Genomic DNA, 19863 nt, shown 5'->3' on the forward strand with positions numbered 1-19863 from the left:
TGGTGCAAATTACTGACCTCTGTCATCATTTTAAGTGGGGGAACTTGCACAATCGGTGGCTGACTAAATACTTTTTTGCCCCACTGTAAGTCCCAGAGACGGTCATTTCTGAGCTTTCCCATAAGACCTTAAGTCCTTTCTTTCATTGTCGGTGTTGCTTCTTTAATCATCTTTTAACTTTCTGAGCTTTTGCTGATGTTAAAATAAAGCGACTCATATGAAGCACTCGCATCAGTCTATTGGCTGATATCACCAGATGCTGGTGCATCCCTGCTGAAAACGAATTTAGTAATTCTTCTTTATTTAAATAAGGATTATGGTCTCGGCTATTCTTCTTGGCCTTCTGTTGATCGACAGCCACACGAAACTTTGCAAGGTGACACAAGAAGCCAAAATATCTGGTTAGTAACTCTTCCTCTTATTTGCTCAAACAATATTTTTTATGGTTATCTGTGACTTAAAGGGATTAACAAGAAACAGGGTTTTATAAATGTTTACATGTATAGATTCAGCTGGCTCTTGTATTTCTAATAAGACACATTTCCTCACATAGATAGAAATTAAACAGGGAAAACAGTTTTTTTCTGGCTGTTTGTGCCAATAAACACAGTTTTAGTTTTTTAGCATTTTGAGGCAGGACATTTGAAGAACTTGCCAACTTTGCAAACCTTTTTTTTACTAACACATCGAGTTCGTTCAGATTAGGAGGCAGGATTTTGCAGGATCTCCCCAAAAGCATGAAACAAAAACAAGAGAAACAGAAGTCACACAATAACATTGAAAAGGCATTCTTCAGTCTTCCTGCTGAGACTTTAAAGTATTCTGTTATTTGTAAATTGTGTTTACCTCACAGTATAAAACACCTTGAGTAAGCTGTTCTTGTCATTTGTTGCTATACAAATAAAACTGATTTGAATTGAACTGAAAATAAAAGGCAGCCACTGTAGCTTTCATTGGTTAGTGAAGTCCTGCTATGAAACCTCCTGCTGAGTGCTTCTGCCACTGTCATGTTAGCTTTCCTTCTCATTCAGATGCCACAGGAGAATCTTATTTACAAATTAACTTCATGGTCCCCTCAATAAAACTCGTTTGCTACAGCTGCTTCTGTCAGACGCCACTCAGGTGCCCATAGCTCCATATGGAGGAGATCACCACCACAAAAACAATCCACCCTCTGTGAAAGGACGAAACCATCCACAGCACAGCAGCAGATTAAAGATGGGGCAGAGGCTGTTGCTTCTTTGTAAACAGGAGTCACTCCCTGCTGGTCAGTGGGCAGAACGCTGGCTTCACCTCTCAGACCTGAAAGCTAGAGGGGAGTCTCCTTTTCATTGACATTATTTTGAAATGACTGCATGATGCTTGACTGATGGGCCGTTGCATAAAGAGTAGTTTCCACCTCTTCACTGCCAGCCAGTCAGAGTGCTCGCTGTAGCTGTCGAGCATTAAGTGTGTTTGGTTTGAAGTTCTGTTTGTTTGTCGGCTATTGATTGAGAACCCAGTGACTGGCTGTCCGCACACGTGAATGCATAACATGTTTTTCTCAGTCAAGCGTCAGTCTTAGTATTTTATAGCCTCCATGAACCAGTAACTTTTTGTCTTGGTACGGGACGTAAAAGCGTAAATGATGTGCAGGAGCTGCAGAGACTGTAAATCGTTCCTAAGGTGGTTCGGTTTGGAGGAGTTCACTGACCACTCAGTGAGCACACGGAGCCCAAATCATCACTGCTCCTCCACTGTGCTGACAGCTGCTCTGAGGCCTTTGATTCCTCCGAACGTTCTGCTGTGTATCATAGACAAACATCTCCACTTTGGTCTCGTCTGTTCCAGAAGTTTTGTGCTTTGTTTTTTGCTGTTTACTTGAGTATTGCGTAGTCTGACCTTGGGGTGAATTCGTTGGGGAGTTCTCGCTATAGAATGATGGACTTGTTCTGAAATGACCTCTGAGATGGATGAGCAGCAGCACTTTCTGATGTCTTTCCTTCTTGGTTCTCCAGATCTCCAAACTGCCAGGACCTCATCACTTACCGATGATCAGATAATCTAGTGCATTTGATAGACAGCATCTGGCTGCTGCTCACACTCTTTACATCACTAAGGTTGGACTTGTACATTTTCATTCCTTTAAAAAGGACGAGAAAGGCTGAGCGTGTCATGGTCCTGGGTCATTTGACCCAGTGTTTTGCATCTTCCTGTGTTTTGTACTATGATGTATGTATCCAGGGCCTGGATCAAAGAGGGCACAACCATAAATTTAAGTCTTATAAAATCCAACCAGGTAGTTTTGGTGAGCGACAGTCAGTTTATTTACACTGAATAATGAACAGAGAGTCTGAAGAGTTTTCAAAAGTGTGACTCCTTCTGTGGTACTCCCGACTCCTGCACGGTGCTCGTGGTCCGTGGTGTGAAAGGTGGAAATCCAACACTCGATATTTACAGCAAAGCTCCGCTCCCACAACACACTCCTTACCAGCTTCCTGACAAGACAAGACGTGATGATCAGTTTAGTGTTCACGCCAGGCACGTGCAGAGGGGGTGGAGGGGGCTTGAGCACGTTGGGTGCCCCAAGTGCCCTTTTCTTGAGGCATTTTTTCTTCTATGTGTGTGCGTGTGGGGTCCTGCCTGTGCCCCTCAACAAAAACATTTAACTATTATTCACAATTTTGCTAAATAAAAGGCTTGCATCAGTCACATGATGACCATTAACCAATGCTCGCCCTTGACGGCAGTGCGTGCCGGTTACGAGCCGGGAAGGAGCTCGTGAAGAGCTACAGGGCTTTTCCCTGCCACATAAATATGGAATATTATAATATTATAATTATGATATTCAAAAAACCGCACACACTGTATATATAATCTGTAAACAGATTATAGATTAGATTTATATTTCAAATATGACAAAATGCTGCAGCAGCAAAATGATTGTGTATCGATTTTTAAAAATTATTACTCATGTTATGTTATTGTGCAGACATGCCCCGTAAGGACACGAGGAGGAAACAGTGACAGAAGCAGCTGTGTGAGGCTAAAGCAGTGGATCCCTCAGCAGCTGCAGTACAGGACAGGTCACAATAACACACGCATCAGTTGTTGCATCGCAGAGGTATTCAAGTATAAAAACAATGATAAACACAATTTCTTGGTTCTATAACATTTCCTGTCATTACTTTATTATGGATTAGGTGCAAGAGTTGTTAAGTGGGGCGACCGTGGCTCAGGGGGTCAGGAACCGCATCTGTCGCCGGTTCGATCCCTGGGCTCTCTGTCCTGGTCGTTGTGTCCTTGGGCAAGACACTTTACCCTACTTACCTACTGGTGTTGGCCAGATGGCGCGATATGGCAGCCTCGCTTCTGTCAGTCTGCCCCAGGGCAGCTGTGGCTACAACTGTAGCTGCCTCCACCAGTGTGTGGATGAATAGTGGAATTGTAAAGCGCTTTGGGTGCCTAGAAAAGCGCTATATAAATCCAATCCATCATTATTATTATTAAGTGTGGATAATTAAATAATAGCAGATTGTGCCTCGTTCTCAGGTGGACAGCAAGTGGAGAGTGAAGGAGATGGAAGGAGGAAGACTGTGATTCACAGGCAGAGCCTAGTTTGTTTTCTCACAATTTTCTTTCATAATTTTTCTGTTGTCTTATGGTTTTATGTGCATAAAGCAAAGAAGAAACCTTGTTTATAAGTTAGGAAGCAGTGGAAGGTGATGACATCTCTTTGATATTTCCAGGGAAAAGCTTTGATCTGGATGGTCTCTGATCAGTGCTGGAAACTAGACTCATTCATTTCCATGGAAAGTGCGTTTAATGGCCAAGTATATGCACAAACACATACAAGGAATTTTGGTTCCAGCACAGCAATGTAAATCACAACAATATGTAAAGGACACACACACACACACACACACACACACACACACACACACACACACACACACACACACACACACACACACACATACATACACAAAAGTGTATTTAGGTCATTAACAGCATTAAAATGTTAGTAATGTTTTGGCATAAGATGAAGATGACTTTCACTTCCTGCAGACCTTCATATGTCCCGGGCTGTGGGACTCATATTTGCCTTCACGATCAATAGATTTCTGTCCTGCTGTCAGACCCTCGCTTTGGCCCCAGCTGATTCTGGCGTGACGCACTGAGGCGGTCTCCCTGTGCGTGAGGCCAGCTCCTCTCTTTCACTGCTCCTACATGCTGATTGATGCTGTTAAGGTTTTGTGGTCGTATGGTTCTGGTTAGTGATGTTAGAGGGGTGTGATGGTACAACCCTCAACCTCCACCAATGGAATTATGGGCAGGGCTCAACACCCATTTTCAGGGATCTCGCTATAAAGCCGGGTTTGTACATCCTGGCTTCTGTTCTTTAATTTAACTGAGAGTGATTAAACTGCGCTGCTGCTTTTTGGAGACTTTGAATAAATCATGAGGTAAGTAAACAACATTATTTTTCTTTCTTTTTTTAAAATTATGTAATTTCATTAATTGGCAAATTTAAAATCACGTATGAATTGAGTGTCATCCTGATAAATTACAAGTTTTCAAAGACTTATATTACACATTACAGCACTCTTATTACGACCGGATAACTTTATGCTTTAAACCACTTAATACTAAAACTCAGCTTCTTTGTAGACCGATGAATCTATGAATGAATTATCAATGAAATATTAACCTGTGAATGCGGTCACTTTCATTTATTACAATGTTGAACAGAAAAGCTTTGAAAGTTAAAATGTAATCCAGCAAAAGAGATCAAAATCTGAGCAGATCAATAATTCACGTTGATGAGGAAAATATATAAATTGTTTCTTGTTTTTTCTTTTTTTACGCACAAAACCTAAAGTTTACAATTTATTATTTTTTTTGTACCTCAGGAAAAATATTTTTTTCACAATGTAGGCGAGACCATTAACAACGGTTACAGTATTTAAAGTATAGTACATATATGTGTGTGTGTGTGTGTGTATATATATATTCGTTTTTAAAAAAAACCCATAGATAATACTGATGTATGAAGGTTGTCGGTGGAAGATTTTTAGTATTTCTAGTATTTTATTTTAGTATTTTCCAAACACAAAGTTCACACAGCTGGAAGTAAGCAGGAGTAATCAGGCCCAATAAACACCAAGAACCCCCCTCCCCCCCTTTTTTTGGAGCCCTTTGTTCATATACCGGAGATGACGGAGCCAAATTAAAGAAATGAAAACAGAATTGAACAATTAAATAAACTAAATGTATTTAATAGAAAGGAACTAAATGCATCAGCATCAGAAGGCGAACCCAAAGGCCCAGATTAATTCATTTATTCTATTTCATTGGACTCAACTTATGTCATTGTACTAAAAACACAAAGAGCAATTAAATGCATAAAAATACAAATAAAGATTCTAATTAATCTAATTAATGTAAAATGTTCCTATTCATTTGAATTCATTCATTTTTAATTGTTTTTAAAATAAATTTTTAATTTGACATACTTTATGTATTAATTGGTAAATGTATGCATGTATGTATTTATATATTATTAGTTGTTGGTGACCGCACCATCACAAACACTCAGAGCTCTCTCTTTAGTAAATAACTAAACAAATAAATAAATAGAAATAAATAAACATTCTATAATGCAGAGGAATCACTGATGATAAAATCAGTCATAATAAAATAAGCAAAGGAACTAATGAATTTATAGAATTAGGATTTTTCTGCGTTGGTATTTATATGCATTTGTATCAATTTACATATTTACAGAAACTGGGAAAAATAAATAAAAATACATACGTTTACATTAAATAAATATATTAATAAATATGTCTGTAATACAGTTACAGATATAAATATGATAAATATCAATACAGATTTTTATATATTTAATATATAAATATTGTATATGAAATTGACACCTCTGCAATCTAGGAGAGTATAGATACAAAGTACGGCACATTACAAGACTGAGTCTGATTAAATGAATCATTTGTTAATCCTGTGCTGGACTCTTTAGTTCCAGGATGGAGACCAAGTCTTACATGGTTCAGATGAACGGGAATGGAGTTTGTGGCAAAACTACGGTAAATGGAAAAACCCTAAATGAAAATGGAGTGAACAGAAACGGGGTGCACGGGAATGGCGTCCACCATGTCAACATCAAAGGCGCCTTATACCCGATCAAATCTAAGAGCCGGAGGCAGCGGTGGGAGGTGAAGCCTTCGGAGATGGCTAACAACACGCTCAACCCCATCAGGGCCATCGTGGATGGGATGAAGCTCACCCCGAACCCGGACAAACCCATGATCGCACTTTCGATCGGTGAGGAGATTCCTCGTAAAATTCCCTTTAAATTTGGGGGTTTGCATCATGCTTATTCTTTGTTTTTTCTAACTGCTGATTACCTTCACCTTTGCTCCTCAGGGGATCCCACCGTGTTTGGAAACCTGCCCACCCATGGTGCAGTGCTTCAGGCCATGAAGGATGCCATAGACTCCCAAAAATACAACGGCTATGCTCCCTCTGTCGGTGAGCCATCCCTAAAGTGAAATGATGTGAAAAGATAGATGCAAAGATAAATATGTTTTTCTAAGAGCCAGCAAAGCGCAGAAGAAACTGTTGAACATGTACAATCATGAATCCTTTCTCTGCGTCCACTGACAGGTTACCTGCAGAGTCGGCAGGCGGTGGCAAACTTCCACAGCTGCCCTGAGGCTCCACTGGAGGCAGAGGTGCTCACTCCTCACACACATTACCGCCTGCCCCTAAATCTGAAATGTGAACTACACTTTTACTAAAAACTCAGTAGCAAATGGCTTTGGCGTCAATCTGCTCGTTACAGTGGATTGTTTTGAGTTCCTGTGTGAAATTAACAGATTCTCCGAACTAAAGAAGACCCTGTCTCTCTTCCAGGATGTGATTCTGACCAGCGGATGCAGTCAGGCCATCGACCTGGCTATCAGTGTGTTGTGCAACCCAGGAGACAATATCCTGGTACCGTGCCCAGGCTTCTCCTTATATAAAACTCTGGCTGTTTCCATGGGCATCGAGGTCAAACTCTACAACCTGCTTGTAAGTGTGGGGACAGTTTCTCTGTTTTTAATGCTGGCCTAAGCACTAAACACTTTTTGGGCTGGAACAGTTATGATTATTACATTTTAGTGGCATCATCTTTTCAAGTGCATCAATCATGGGTAAACTCAAATGGATCTGCCACACTCAGCTTATCTGTTATTTCTCCCAGAAAGATTTCACATATTTTAATGACCACATCTCAAAGGAGCAACAGAGCAGGAAACATGTGAATGAGGCTGGTGACGGTGAAGGCTGTGGAACACACACAGCATTTATGTTTTCTGTTAACTGGATTCATTTATATCAAAGAATCAGATTTTATGAGCATGTAATTTGTAAAGTTACTAAAGTAAAAGTGGTATGAACATAATATACAAGTAAAGTAATGATAATAAACATAATCAGTGCATAAACATGTATTATGATTATTTTCACAGCCGGAGAAGTCGTGGGAGGTTGACCTGCAGCACATGGAGAGCCTGATTGATGAGAGGACTTCCTGTCTAATCATCACCAACCCATCCAACCCGTGTGGCTCTGTTTTCAACAAGAAGCACCTGCAGGAGATCCTCAAAGGTTGGCTGCACTCAGAGTGGGGAAGAATTCCAGTTTTGTAAGCAAACAAACACAACATCTCTCAAACAATTCCATTCTTACTTTGTCCAGTGGCCTCCAGACACTGTGTCCCCATCCTGGCTGATGAGATCTACAGTGACATGGTGAGTGTAGCAGCTGTCGACACAAGCTGCATCTCAGCACAGGTGGGCTTGGCTCGTGCAACACCAGCGAGGCACTTTCTTTTTGTTTTAAACCACAATGACAGTAGATGTTCTGTTCCAATTGGTGGCATTTGCCCTGGCTCTGCATGTGCTGATGTGCGTGCACAACCTCACATCAGCACATGGGGGGGATTAGTGCCTCTGTGCAGGCCAGTGGCCGGGAGGTCAGCAAGGACAAGCAGTGGATAGATAAAGATTTAAAGTGAGACCGCATCCATGTTAAAACATACAGTCCAGTACTAAATATAAAAGGTAAGTCCCACATGTTTCTATTTTATCATTTTGTCATGTTGGTTGTAAAAACTGTAAAAGCCACAAATTGTCACACAAATGTTTTTGGACATTTAAAGCAACTTTTGTCAAAAAGGAGCAAAAACATGTGATTTGAACATTTGAACAAGTATCGAGTGTACACTCACAAAATAGTACTAGCATTGTATAACCAGCACTGCTCCAAAAGGAGTTATGTTGACATTATCTAATAAGTGTATGGTTTGTTCACCTGTGTGGAATATTACATTTCATTCCAATTTACAGCAGTTTTCTCAGGGCACCTTAAATAGTGAGGTAAAGATCCGAGCAATCAGACGATCCTCTCTCAACATCTCTTGGTGATGGTGGGGAGAAAGACCTGCCTTTTAACAGGAACAGACTTCCAGTAGAACTATGCAGCAAAACTGTGGTCTGTTTTTCTAGGCCCAGTGACTTACAGGTTTTCTTTAAAGATTTCAGGTTTGATTAAATGGAATAAAGCTAGAACAGATTTTTGTCTAATAAACAGAATTAAATCATCAGCATATAGTGACAGCTCGGTCTATACTGGACCAGTCACACTGTTTTTCTGAACACGTGGGTGTAATCATGGAGCTCTTTCAAAAGTTTGATTGCTCATCAGCTTTGCATTATCAGAAACTGTGAAATATTCCTGTTTCTGAAGATTCTTTCAGATATTTTTTTCAACAGCAAAACTTTTCCAACATATTAAAACAAATCAATGTCTACTCTACATCGAAGGATAATAGGGTCTTAAATATTGTTAATATGTTATATAAACCTTCCAGTTACAAATCCTTCTCTGCTCATTATCAGCAGTATTGCATTTGCTCATAATAAGAATAATAATGTAGCGTAACGTTTATGAGGACAAGCTTATTGTCCTCACATTTGCTAAAATATTTTCTCGCACTTGAAAGTAATAAAATTAGATCTCCGCTCATAAAATGTGAAAAGTTCTTATTCTGCAACTCTTCTTGAAACCGTCAGTGATGCAACACATTTTAACATGCATATCTTATAACAATGAGTGTGTGTGTGAATGGGTGAATGACTGAATGCAGTGTAAAGCGCTTTGGGGTCCTTAGGGACTGAGTAAAGCGCTATACAAATGCAGGCCATTTACCATCAGTCTGGGAAAATCTGTACTGGTCAAAGTTTAGTTGAAGGTCATGCAAATATGTCCACAGATAAGCAGACACACTCTCTGGCAGCCATCATATTGTTTGTCAGCTCGCAACAAATGGAGATGAGGCAACAGTGCAGTAATTTTCCACTGAGAATTCAAATTGATCTGTCAGAACACCTTTATTTCCTTTTTACAGGCTATAAGTGCATCAGATGCATTTATAATAACTATTATTTTAAAAATGATTTGTACATATAGAGTGTTCTACCTCTGACATAAATGGTTCCCAAAATATTTGAACTTACACTCGTTTTTTTCTTTCTTTGTTGCCTCACCTTTATCCTCCAGGCATGTCTCTGCTAAATAAAACTCACGTAGCAGTAGACAGTAACGATGATGCTTTAGCATCTTTTAGTTCGTGGGGGTTGTTTTGAGGAGTTTCCGATCATCTTTGTCTCAGCTGAAGTTGACAGTTTGGGTCTTGTTCGGATTTATTCCCTCCAGTCCTTTGTTACATCTGAGCTGTTTTGACTTTTGCACTTTACAATGTGTTGGTCTGTCTAATGAGTGCAAACTAAAACAATCGATCGATCAGTCGTTTAAGAGGCATTTAGTACATGCATGCTGCACACTGCATCGTCTGTGATATTTCCTTTGCCATCTTCACACGTTTTCATCTCAGCTCTGGAGTTGAGATGAAGATGTGTGCTTTTGTGGAAAAACACTGGGAGGCCTTGTGTTGCAGTGGACTTGCTGACTCGCCTGCTTGATGATATTAAAGCTGAACAAAAAACAACTTTTGAAAGCTTGTTTTTGTGGGAGCTGTTGTGAGTGTAATAGTTCAAAGTCGGGGTTACTGGGTGCTTCCACAAACCACCTCGCCACCATTGGACCGTTCCATAATGAGCATGTGCAGACCAGAATGAATTTGCACTTTTTTGGCTGCATGTGCTTGCAATTACTGCAGCTGTCTGGTTTTGTTACCGCAGAACCTGGGGAGGAATGGGGGCCGTGTGGTGGGTGGAGACGTGGCCTCAGGGTGCACTGGTGAGGCCTGTTTTTCAGTGAGCGGCGACTGTGAGCTGCAGCACCTAGGACGTTTCAGGCAGTGGGTCAGTGCCCCTGCTCCTCACCTCTGTAAGCCCTTCAGTGATAAATTGTGGTTTTATGGGGCACGTCTGCACAGTCAACATGCTCTCTGTGGAGATGTTTGACCTGCCTATGAGTCACAGTTATAAGCCATGCACACAGCTGCACATGCATTCACTCCATTGTCTCCATCAAGCTTTTTATTGCATCTATGTTGATCAATGCTTTACATTTGTCCTCCTCTTGATCTGAGAGGCGTTTAAGACATTTGTGCCAGAAAACGAGTTATGCAATCACGTTAGTGCTGCTGTTATGTCATTCACTTCAGTCTGGCCAATAGGATGCGGGGTAGTGTCTTTTCTCCATGTCACGCAGCTTTAATAAGAACCAGCTTTCTGTGGGTGAAACTTTTCTCTTTGTGGTTACCTCAGCATCGGCCTCCCTCTTTAACTCTCTTCCTTTTGTTTCTCTCTGGTATTTTTGTGAGACTTTCAGGAAGAATATTATGCAAGATTATGCAAAAAGTTGATGGAATTGTTGTTTGTGTCTTTTAACACTTTCCTCGCTGCTGTGTTTTACTCTGTAAACAGCTGCTGTCATGCTGTTAGTGAACATGAGGATGAAAGTAGTTCTGATTATACATCGCTGTGTAAATGACAGAAGTTTGTTTCCTCTTCTTTTTAAGGAGGGCATCAGACACAAGTTGAAATGAAGAAAGCATAACTACAGAAATGCTTAATTAATAAATAAGACATCAGCTGATCTCTTTGAGCAAGTGCTCTCTTTGAGCTGCTTCAGTCAGCAATAGTTGCTGTGCATCTGCAACTTGCTTTGCAACCCACCTCCAGCCCTGGGTCTTCCCGTCCTTCCTCTGATCTGCCTGAGAAAGTTTGGTCTCTCTTTAACACCGAGCCTTCGTGTTAATAACATAATTTCAAAATTAACAAGAATTCCTATGATTTTTTTTCACTTATCTCCAAGCCCTCTCGTTTTTTTCACTGTGGTGTCAGTCTGTGGGAAACCCAAACTGATCCAAACAACAACAGCATGATGATTTTCTCCTTTTAAGTCATATGAATTAAAACGGCTGCACGTCAGTTTGCCTCAACGAAACATCTGTAAACATATGAAAGTCAAAGGAAGTCAAATATCTGCATATGTAATATAAAGTTTTATTCTTGTTTTTGCCCTCAGGTTTTCCCAGGATGCAGTTCTCCTTCAATGGCATCCCTCAGCAGTGATGTTCCCATCCTGTCCTGTGGCGGTTTGGCTAAACGCTGGCTGGTGCCTGGCTGGAGGATGGGATGGATCCTCATCCATGACAGGAATGATATATTTGGAACTGAGGTACTTTTTATTTATTTATTTTACAGTTCCTGATGGGGGAAGCGTTGACCGATTGTTTCAATACTCAAACCCAAACACACAATGATATACAATAATTTGCACATTACATTTACCCGACTGACACGTTTCTTCGTTCAGATTCGACAGGGTCTGGTAAAACTCAGCCAGCGTATTCTGGGAGCCTGCAGCATCGTTCAGGGGGCGCTGGAGCAAATCCTCGACAGCACTCCTCAAAGCTTCTACAACAACACCATCGGCTTCCTTAAGGTAATGGAGAGAAGTTGTTTTAATATATTCCACCTTTATAATTAACTTTGAGTAGCAGTAGCTGACCCTGGTTCCTTTTTTGTTCCTTCAGTCCAGATTCTTGTTGTTATGTCTTAATTCTGTCTGAAATCACATAGTAATGCACATTAATATGCATCACATGACACAGTGTGAACGGTTTATCGTTCTTTGCTTCCTCAGTCTAACTCAGAGATTTGCTTCAGCGAGCTGTCCTCCGTCCCCGGCCTGAACCCTGTCATGCCTTCAGGAGCCATGTACATCATGGTGAGCGTTGAACGTGTGGTTTGCATTCAAATTTCTGTGCCATGATCATTTTCTCAGTCACATTTAGTTTACTTATCATCATCCTTTTTGCAGTGAACTGTGCTCTGTGCCCAGGTTATCACATTTTATGGGAAATTTCCACAGTGTCTGGATTTTGCAAATGACTCACACTTAACCATTTAAATGACTTTAAAAATCAGATTTGTGAGTTTAAAACAGAAACTTTACAGAAGCTTTTAGACCTTTAATTCACACATTGAATGAGGTCTTTGAGCAGCAGTTACAGCTTAGGTAATCTCTACAATATTTATATTTATTTGCATTCATCATTCATCTCCCTGTACCTGCTGCACCCCACAGCACGATGATACCACCGCCGTGCTTCTCTGTGGGGCTAGTGTCAGCAGGTAATGAGTGTATTGGGGTTTATAATGAGTTTAGGCGTGTCCATGTGCAGATGTGAGATGTAGATACATGGACAAAGTGCTTCTACTATGGCAACAAATAGTTACATTTTGGCCTTTTGGACAGATTGTCATAGTTTACATTTCTCTTTGCCCATAACATAAAAGTCTGACTGATGGGGTGCTGGTGAGATGGTGGTGGTACCAGCAGGTTCTCCAGGACTTCTGAAGCTCTATCAGAGCGACTGTTTGGGCTCCTGGTCACCTTTGTGATCAAGGACCTACCTGCCTGGCTACTCTGTTTGGCCAGACTGACGGATGTAGGAAGAATCCTCATGGTTTTAAATTTCTCCCAAAGTTTGGCTGCTAAGCACCCGGGGACACTGTTGGCAGATTTCTGCTTCACCATAGTTTTATCAAAGAGATCTACTGAGAGTTTTGGTGACGTGAAATAAAAATCCTGGGATTTGATATCCCATGTGAGAAATTCTCAAGTCTCTCCAGTCAGATGATTAGGGATTAGGGATTAAGGATGATTCAGGCAAATGGAATACAGCTGAGAACACGTCGGAACCACTAAAAGGGTCTGAATACCTTTGAAAATGAAAGATTTAATTGACTGGTGGGAAACTACAAATGAAGCGTGCACACAGTAAAGGAGTCTGAATGATGTCAGCATTCAGAGTTCAGAGGTTAGACCAACCATGGTGTTTACATTTTCCAGATTGGGATCGACATGGATCACTTCCCAGATTTTAAGAACGATGTGGACTTCACCGAACGGCTGGTGACTGAGCAGTCTGTCTTCTGTCTGCCTGCTTCGGTAAGACGCCATCACCTTTCCTCTCACTGCTGATTCGTCGGTCCTCACACCGACATATTTCTAAACTCCATCCTTCCTGACGTTTCACAGGCGTTTGAGTATCCCAACTTCTTCCGCATTGTGGTGACAGTCCCGGAGGAGATGATGCTGGAGGCTTGTGCTCGGATCAGGGAGTTTTGCCAGAGCCACTATCGCCCCCCCAGCCGTGACAGCAATGACCTGGACCAGTAATGCAGGGGCGCTGTACCAGTCTTACAGCTGTCCCACCACAACATTACCCTGAAATCTTTTTTTCAAAAGCTGCCATGGCAACAAAAAGCATGCAACAGCATATCTAATGGTGTAATTTTTATGTAAACTCTTAAGAAATGAACAAATGTGATATTTATATTTTATACTGACAGCTTGTATTAACCTGTACTTGTATATTTATATAAATTGTATTTCACTTACACACCTCTTTGATATAATCTGCAGCTAGCTTCTTTGTTAGCTTATGCTTGCTTTTTTTCCTGAGCTACAAGTAGAGGAAGTGAATGTGTTTGTTTGTTTTTATAAGCCTTGTATACTGATAATCACCTCCATACATGAGATCTATCTATCTATCTATCTATCTATCTGTCTGTCTGTCTGTCTATCTATGTAGATAGACGAAGTATAAATATTGTGCATTATTTTCAGACACAGCATTTTGTGCCATTGTTAACAGTTAATATAATAAACTGTACTGACATAACAAGTAAAGGATAAATATTCAATGTTAAAGAAAAATCGCAGAATAAAATATAAACAGAAACAAAATAATCCTCCTCTGATGATTTGAATCAAAAATTTCACATTTGGATTCATTGCTCTATCAGACCTGTTTCCATGATTTCAGTCCAGTTCCTGCGTAACTTTCACAGCCTTTTCTTCCCGTTTCCCTTCTTTAAGAATGGCTTCTCGACAGCCACTCTTCCACGGAGAACGTTTCTGATGAGGCTTCAGTGAACAGTAGATGGAGCAGCTGAACATCCAAATGCATCCCTCAGGTCCTGTCGGGTCTCTGCAGGACGTTTTCCTCATGACTTTCAGATACTGTTTATCTGCTGCAGACAGTATTTTTAGACCCACCAGTCCTCAGTTCAAAGTGTGCTATCTTTGGCATTTTGCAGAGATTCAACTAAAGAAACTGGAACAAATGATATTTTTGCTACAGGCAGTTAGTAAACAAAGTGTAAACATACAATTTCAAATTGGTTCTTTGCTAAGTTGTATCTACACAACCCCTTTTCATCCCTTGGGTTCGGAGCATTTTTTATGCAAAATTGATTCATAGATCAGTGTAAATGATTTAACAAAGAAAAACTTTAAAAGAGATTCAGAAAGAGAACTGCTGCTCAACAAGAAAGTCTGTCTGATTCCTAGGAAGCAACATATAAAGAAACGAGGGGTGACTCAAGACTTTTGCACAACTGCAAAGCCAAATACAGTTGATCAGCATCAGTCACTACATGACAGAAACACAAGGTTCATGTGGTTTATCCATAACTTATGAGGCTTATTGAACAAAAACATGTTAAAATGAGGTTTTAATAGTTTCAGTGATCTTCGTTTCTTATCAATTCTTATAAATATTTTGGAGAACTTGTGTTTACAACACAGTGGAGCAAATATTAGGACTCATAACGTGATCATTTTTTCTTTTCCAGAAGCCGAGTTTTGTCTCTGGATTAAAATATTTTTAAAAATATTTGATGCAAAACAAATGATTACAACAAACAACACATTTCTATATTTAGGGAATAAAAAAGAAAGGATTGACTAGCACTGCTCCAGTAAAATATAAAACTTACATTCATGCAGTTATGAAGCTTAACTTTAGTCCTGGCTTAACTGATTTGCTCAGAAAGAAAACACGAGTTTACCTGTGCAGCGTATTTTATCTCATGTTTGAGCTAGCTGGGACTTAAAGACTGCCTTTAATCTCCTTATGCACACCGAATGTCCTCCTTCATCACTGAAGCTGATCTCAAACCAGCATTCAGACTATCAACAACACTCACATGCTGCTCCATCTGCCTGCCCACAGTGATGGAGCCGTGACACAGCTGGTAATAACTTTTGGCTGGTCTGTGGAGCCTCCTACTGGGCGATGGGAAGGTTTGTTTTCTTGCCACACTGTGCAGGATAACCAAAAGCACCGTGGAGGAAATGATGACCATCCTCCACAGATTCATTAATGAATGAGGTCAGGGCAGGCGTTGCAAGCCTTGCTGGCCACTGTGCTGCTGGTGCAACTGCAGGATGCCATATCCATATTTCACCTGGGAAACTAATAAGTCATAAGAGCAATATATATCCTGAAGGGTAACTTTAAAGGCACCAAACGTAGCATTGACAGCTCCTCATGCAGCCACGTGGATCTCACGTTCGTGCAGTTTGCATGATTAATCCAGTTTATGGATAGATGTGCACATACGTGCCACATAAAGCCTGAGGTCTTTCTCTGGAATATCACAGGCATCAAATTTCTGTTTTGTTTTCATATATACGTATATTGTGTAAAGTAGAGCCAGTGGAAGTTTGCTCATGACTCATGATACAAGTGCTCTGTGTGCTGTTGTCTGCAAAACTGACAAATCAAACAAGCAGTGACTCTTTTCAACTTTCTCCAACGTAAAATGACCGTCAGCAGCTCAGTGCTGGGCGTCTCTGCTCATACCAAAAGAGCACTAAGTCACGCTAATTCAATAAAATAACCAACCTGTCTCTTTCTGTTTCACAGAAGGATGAGCAGCTGTGAGGAAAGAAAATCGAGAAGAAACAGCATGACTGTGAGAACACAGAAGAAAAGAAACAACTTTAAAATCAAAGTTTGAAACTCAAAAGCAGGAATCTTCAGGTTTCTACACTCCGACCTGCCTCCATCGTAACTCTTGATTCAGATTAAAGTCCTTAGACGTCACAGTTTGTGCATTCCCAAAACTTTTCCAGCAGACACTGCATCATTTCTGCAACACCAGTTCAGTTTTCGTGGCTTCAGGTGAAGAGCAGCGTGTGTCAAATTTGCATTGCTCCTGAACCTCGAGCTCAACCCGAGTCTTTGAGCAGAAAGTCAGCAGCTCTAATGCTGTCAGATCGCGTTTCCCTCTATGATGCACGCTGAAGGCTCCTGCTGAACGTTCCCAACATTCATCACAAGAGGAATCACGCTTTCATGAGTTCAACATGAACTGTGGTAGAAAAACACATCTGAGGACGGTGTTGTGCAGCGCGACTTAAAAGTTTTGGGTGCTCTGTCATGTTTGAGCTGTCAGGCAAGTTTGTCTGAGTTCCACTTTTAAATGTCAGCTTGTGAATTTTCTGAATGCAATAAAACTGAGACACACTGCAGATCACAGCACAGTCGATTCTGCACAAATGTAGTCTGTTATATATTCAAATGCATTCATTTAAAACGAGTAGATGTTCCCGTTTTGTGAAGTCAGGACTCAAGTATGGAAACAGTGGATTTGCATAAAGATTTTTATTATTTGCTCAGAAAATATACAGCCTTCTACTTTATGTGCAAATGATATCCAGGGGTTTGTTTAACAGCTGTAATGACTAACATACTGTCTCATACTCTAAATGAGACACAAAAATATTTTCAGCTTTAAAAAGCATCCATGCACCATCCGTCTTTACCTTCCTCCAAAGGGCTTAAAGAAATGAAAGCCACTTCAGCCACAGATGTTTTACAACTGTGTGAGGCTGGCAACTCAACACATCTGTGTTGAGCTGCCAGCCTAGTTGTGCCTGAAAAGCTTGATCCCCATCCAGCTCCAGAGGTGGAAGAAGACGTAGACGGGGATGGTGACGGGCAGCAGCAGGCTGTAGAAGCACAGACTGCTGCTGCTGGTGCAGCCCTGAGGGAAGTTCTCATCCACCGCCGCAGAGTAGAACAAACCAAAGAGGGACACTATGGGGACCAGTCCCACCATCACAGACAGGGACAACATGTTTGCAGATGGGCTCGGAGGTAACGCGCTGCCGGATGATGATGTGTTACGTGCGCTTTGGCTAGAATGCCAAAATACAACTGAAAGAATCCAACACCTCAATTTTATTTAGTCAAACAGTTTTTTTAAAGCCAGCGTCCAGTTTGTTTTTGCTCAGGTCAACTCAAAGTGAAGGCTTTTCTGTTACTGTGCAGGTGTGTCTGAAGCATCTTTCCGAATGAGTCTGGCCTCCTGAGGGATCATGTTGGGAATGCCTTCGATGACGGGATAGGCAATGCCGAGCTCCTCGTTGATCAGCTCGTTGGTCTTAGGCTCGTATCTGTGGAGGAATAACATAGTAGAATAAGTCTTTCATAGCACTGAAGTGCTGACATTTCCTACAAACTGTGAATGCAGCAGCAGTAGCAGCTGTAGTTCATGTGAACTTAATAAAACCATGACACACACATGCAATGCTTGTTTTATGTTATCATATTTATGTAAGCATTTGCCCACAATGGGTGTGTGTAAAAAACACCAGCACAGATGTGCTCGTGTGCAGTCCTCAGGAACTCAACAACAGGAAGCTCGATGATCATTAATTTAAAAGGAGATAAACCTAAAAATCTAAATCTGATCTCAGAACCTTTCAGAAAAAAAGATTCAGTGGAGGATAAGGACAGTACTTAAATAATACAATTTACTGACATGCATTACTAAGTATAAAGTTTGAGAAGTATATACACATAAGGTCCTGAAGTCTGTAATGGTCTTTGTGGTGTTTAAGAGCAGGTTATCATCAGTCTATGGGGTCAAATTGTGAACCTCCTTCCTGCTGTTTGTATCATCACTGTTGGCAGATTCCAACTGCATCATCTCATCTGCAAACTTAACAACAACCAAAACTCGTGGTTAACAGCAATCTGAGGGCGATTAGTGAGGAAATCTAATATCCAGGTTCATCTGAACTCCAGTCTGTTTGGTGATGGTGTTAAATGTTGAGCCGTAGTTCACAAAGAGCTTCCTGGCGTAGGTGTTGTGTTTGAGTGAGGGGTTGTGTTGAGAGCCACACAGATGTTCAGCTAAATCAGATTCAGGCATAATTTCCATTTGTTTTCACAGATGTAAAGTATCTGCGAAGGCAAATGACAGACCCTAATAAGCCAGCCAATCAGCAAGTACATCGCAGTGTCGCGTCTTCAAACTGGACAAGAACTGAACAATTTAAAAGGCTCAAACTGTTTTACACATTAGAAAGTGCGTGTGAGGTGGTGCCGTTTGTCCTGCTAGAGAGCAACACGGCTGAACAACAGGAACCAGAGCGTGTAAATATTAGTAAGTAACCTGAGCACAGGTCTGTGTGTGTTACCTGAGCGGTTTCTTGGACAGCGGACATACGAGGACCTCCAGCAGGGCGGTGTCGAAAGGCGGCTGCGCTTCGTCCTTCACGTCCGTAAAGCTCCTCACCGGCGCGGAGACGGCAGCTACCCTCCGTAATAACGGCGTGTTTCTCACATTACGCTCAACAAAGAAGGTTTCAGTCAGCAATCTGCTCAAAACATTCTTAAACATGACCACAAAGTGCCTACCGCGTCCAAGTCTCCTACAGGAAGCACAAGTACGCGTGTAACCGTGAAATCAGTCCGCTTCCTGTGACTCCCTGGCCCTTTCGGGTTTAAAATGTTCCGCTTTTTCACGTATTCAATAAAAATATCTACCACGGGCTTGCTCACATATGCAAACTAACATACTATATTTAACACGGTAGATACCACTGCTAGTCGTACATGTCATTTGGTGAACGTTTGTTCGCGCAGTTTCCACATTTGCCCGCATGGTGGCAGTGTTCCACTGTTAGTGCCCCAGTGTTAATTTCATTCAAACGTATTCTGTGTGTGGGCTTTGACCAGATGTGGAAATAAAATAATGACAAAACAAACAAAGAAACAATAAACATTAAATGAATGTGAAAAGCACTGATTTGGTCAGCTAGACTACACACCACATCACCATAAGGAGAGATCTCTATGCTGCCCACCATACTGTGGTAAATATCCTTAGAATAATAAAAGTCACGGCCACCCTAACAGTGGCTTTAAGTGAAGGAAACTAATGTAGATACACATTTTGTGAATTTTGCAACAGTTGCTGTTTGGAGTCTGATTTCTTTTAAGCCCCGTAGATGTCCCAGGAATGATTTCCCAGCAGGTTAGAGCCATACAATATTAAACATTGTGGTAGAGCTCAGTGCCAGCCAGGGCAGAATGCATTCCCTCCCATCCATGTGGCTGAAGATATTGCTCTGAGACATATAAAATTAGATGGGCCTGCTTGAGAGGCATCCATCATCTCTAACACAGACTGAGGCTGAAATGATACTGAAAAAGGTCGATACCTGTTCAAGCCAAAATGCAGCACATGACTGGCTGAT

At 41.1% G+C, this 19863-nt stretch overlaps 3 protein-coding genes across 3 annotated transcripts; 1 reads left to right on the forward strand and 2 right to left on the reverse strand.

The window, feature by feature from the left end:
- The first annotated feature begins 4372 nt into the window (after positions 1-4372).
- tat (tyrosine aminotransferase) lies at positions 4373-13823 on the forward strand. Its single transcript, XM_005748280.1, has 12 exons — positions 4373-4445; positions 6017-6321; positions 6424-6528; positions 6664-6731; positions 6913-7071; positions 7512-7650; positions 7741-7793; positions 11539-11691; positions 11830-11958; positions 12160-12243; positions 13372-13470; positions 13561-13823. The coding sequence occupies exons 1-12, from the start codon at positions 4441-4443 to the stop codon at positions 13699-13701; spliced, it is 1440 nt and encodes a 479-aa protein (XP_005748337.1). The 5' UTR covers positions 4373-4440; the 3' UTR covers positions 13702-13823.
- Positions 13824-16963: 3140 nt separating this feature from the next.
- Positions 16964-17463, reverse strand: LOC102210383 (phosphatidylinositol N-acetylglucosaminyltransferase subunit Y). The gene has a single exon (XM_005748281.2). It carries the CDS (start codon positions 17451-17453, stop codon positions 17241-17243), a length of 213 nt encoding a protein of 70 aa, XP_005748338.1. The 5' UTR covers positions 17454-17463; the 3' UTR covers positions 16964-17240.
- A 157-nt stretch (positions 17464-17620) lies between these two features.
- On the reverse strand, positions 17621-19108 carry pyurf (PIGY upstream open reading frame). The gene is made up of 2 exons (XM_005748282.2): positions 18802-19108; positions 17621-17772 (listed from the first exon to the last, which is right to left on the reverse strand). The coding sequence occupies exons 1-2, from the start codon at positions 19002-19004 to the stop codon at positions 17637-17639; spliced, it is 339 nt and encodes a 112-aa protein (XP_005748339.1). The 5' UTR covers positions 19005-19108; the 3' UTR covers positions 17621-17636.
- Between the last annotated feature and the right edge of the window lie 755 nt (positions 19109-19863).

This window comes from Pundamilia nyererei, unplaced genomic scaffold (genome assembly GCF_000239375.1).
Source record: "Pundamilia nyererei isolate P.nyererei 1_Seehausen unplaced genomic scaffold, PunNye1.0 scaffold00218, whole genome shotgun sequence".
Classification (NCBI taxonomy): domain Eukaryota; kingdom Metazoa; phylum Chordata; class Actinopteri; order Cichliformes; family Cichlidae; genus Pundamilia; species Pundamilia nyererei.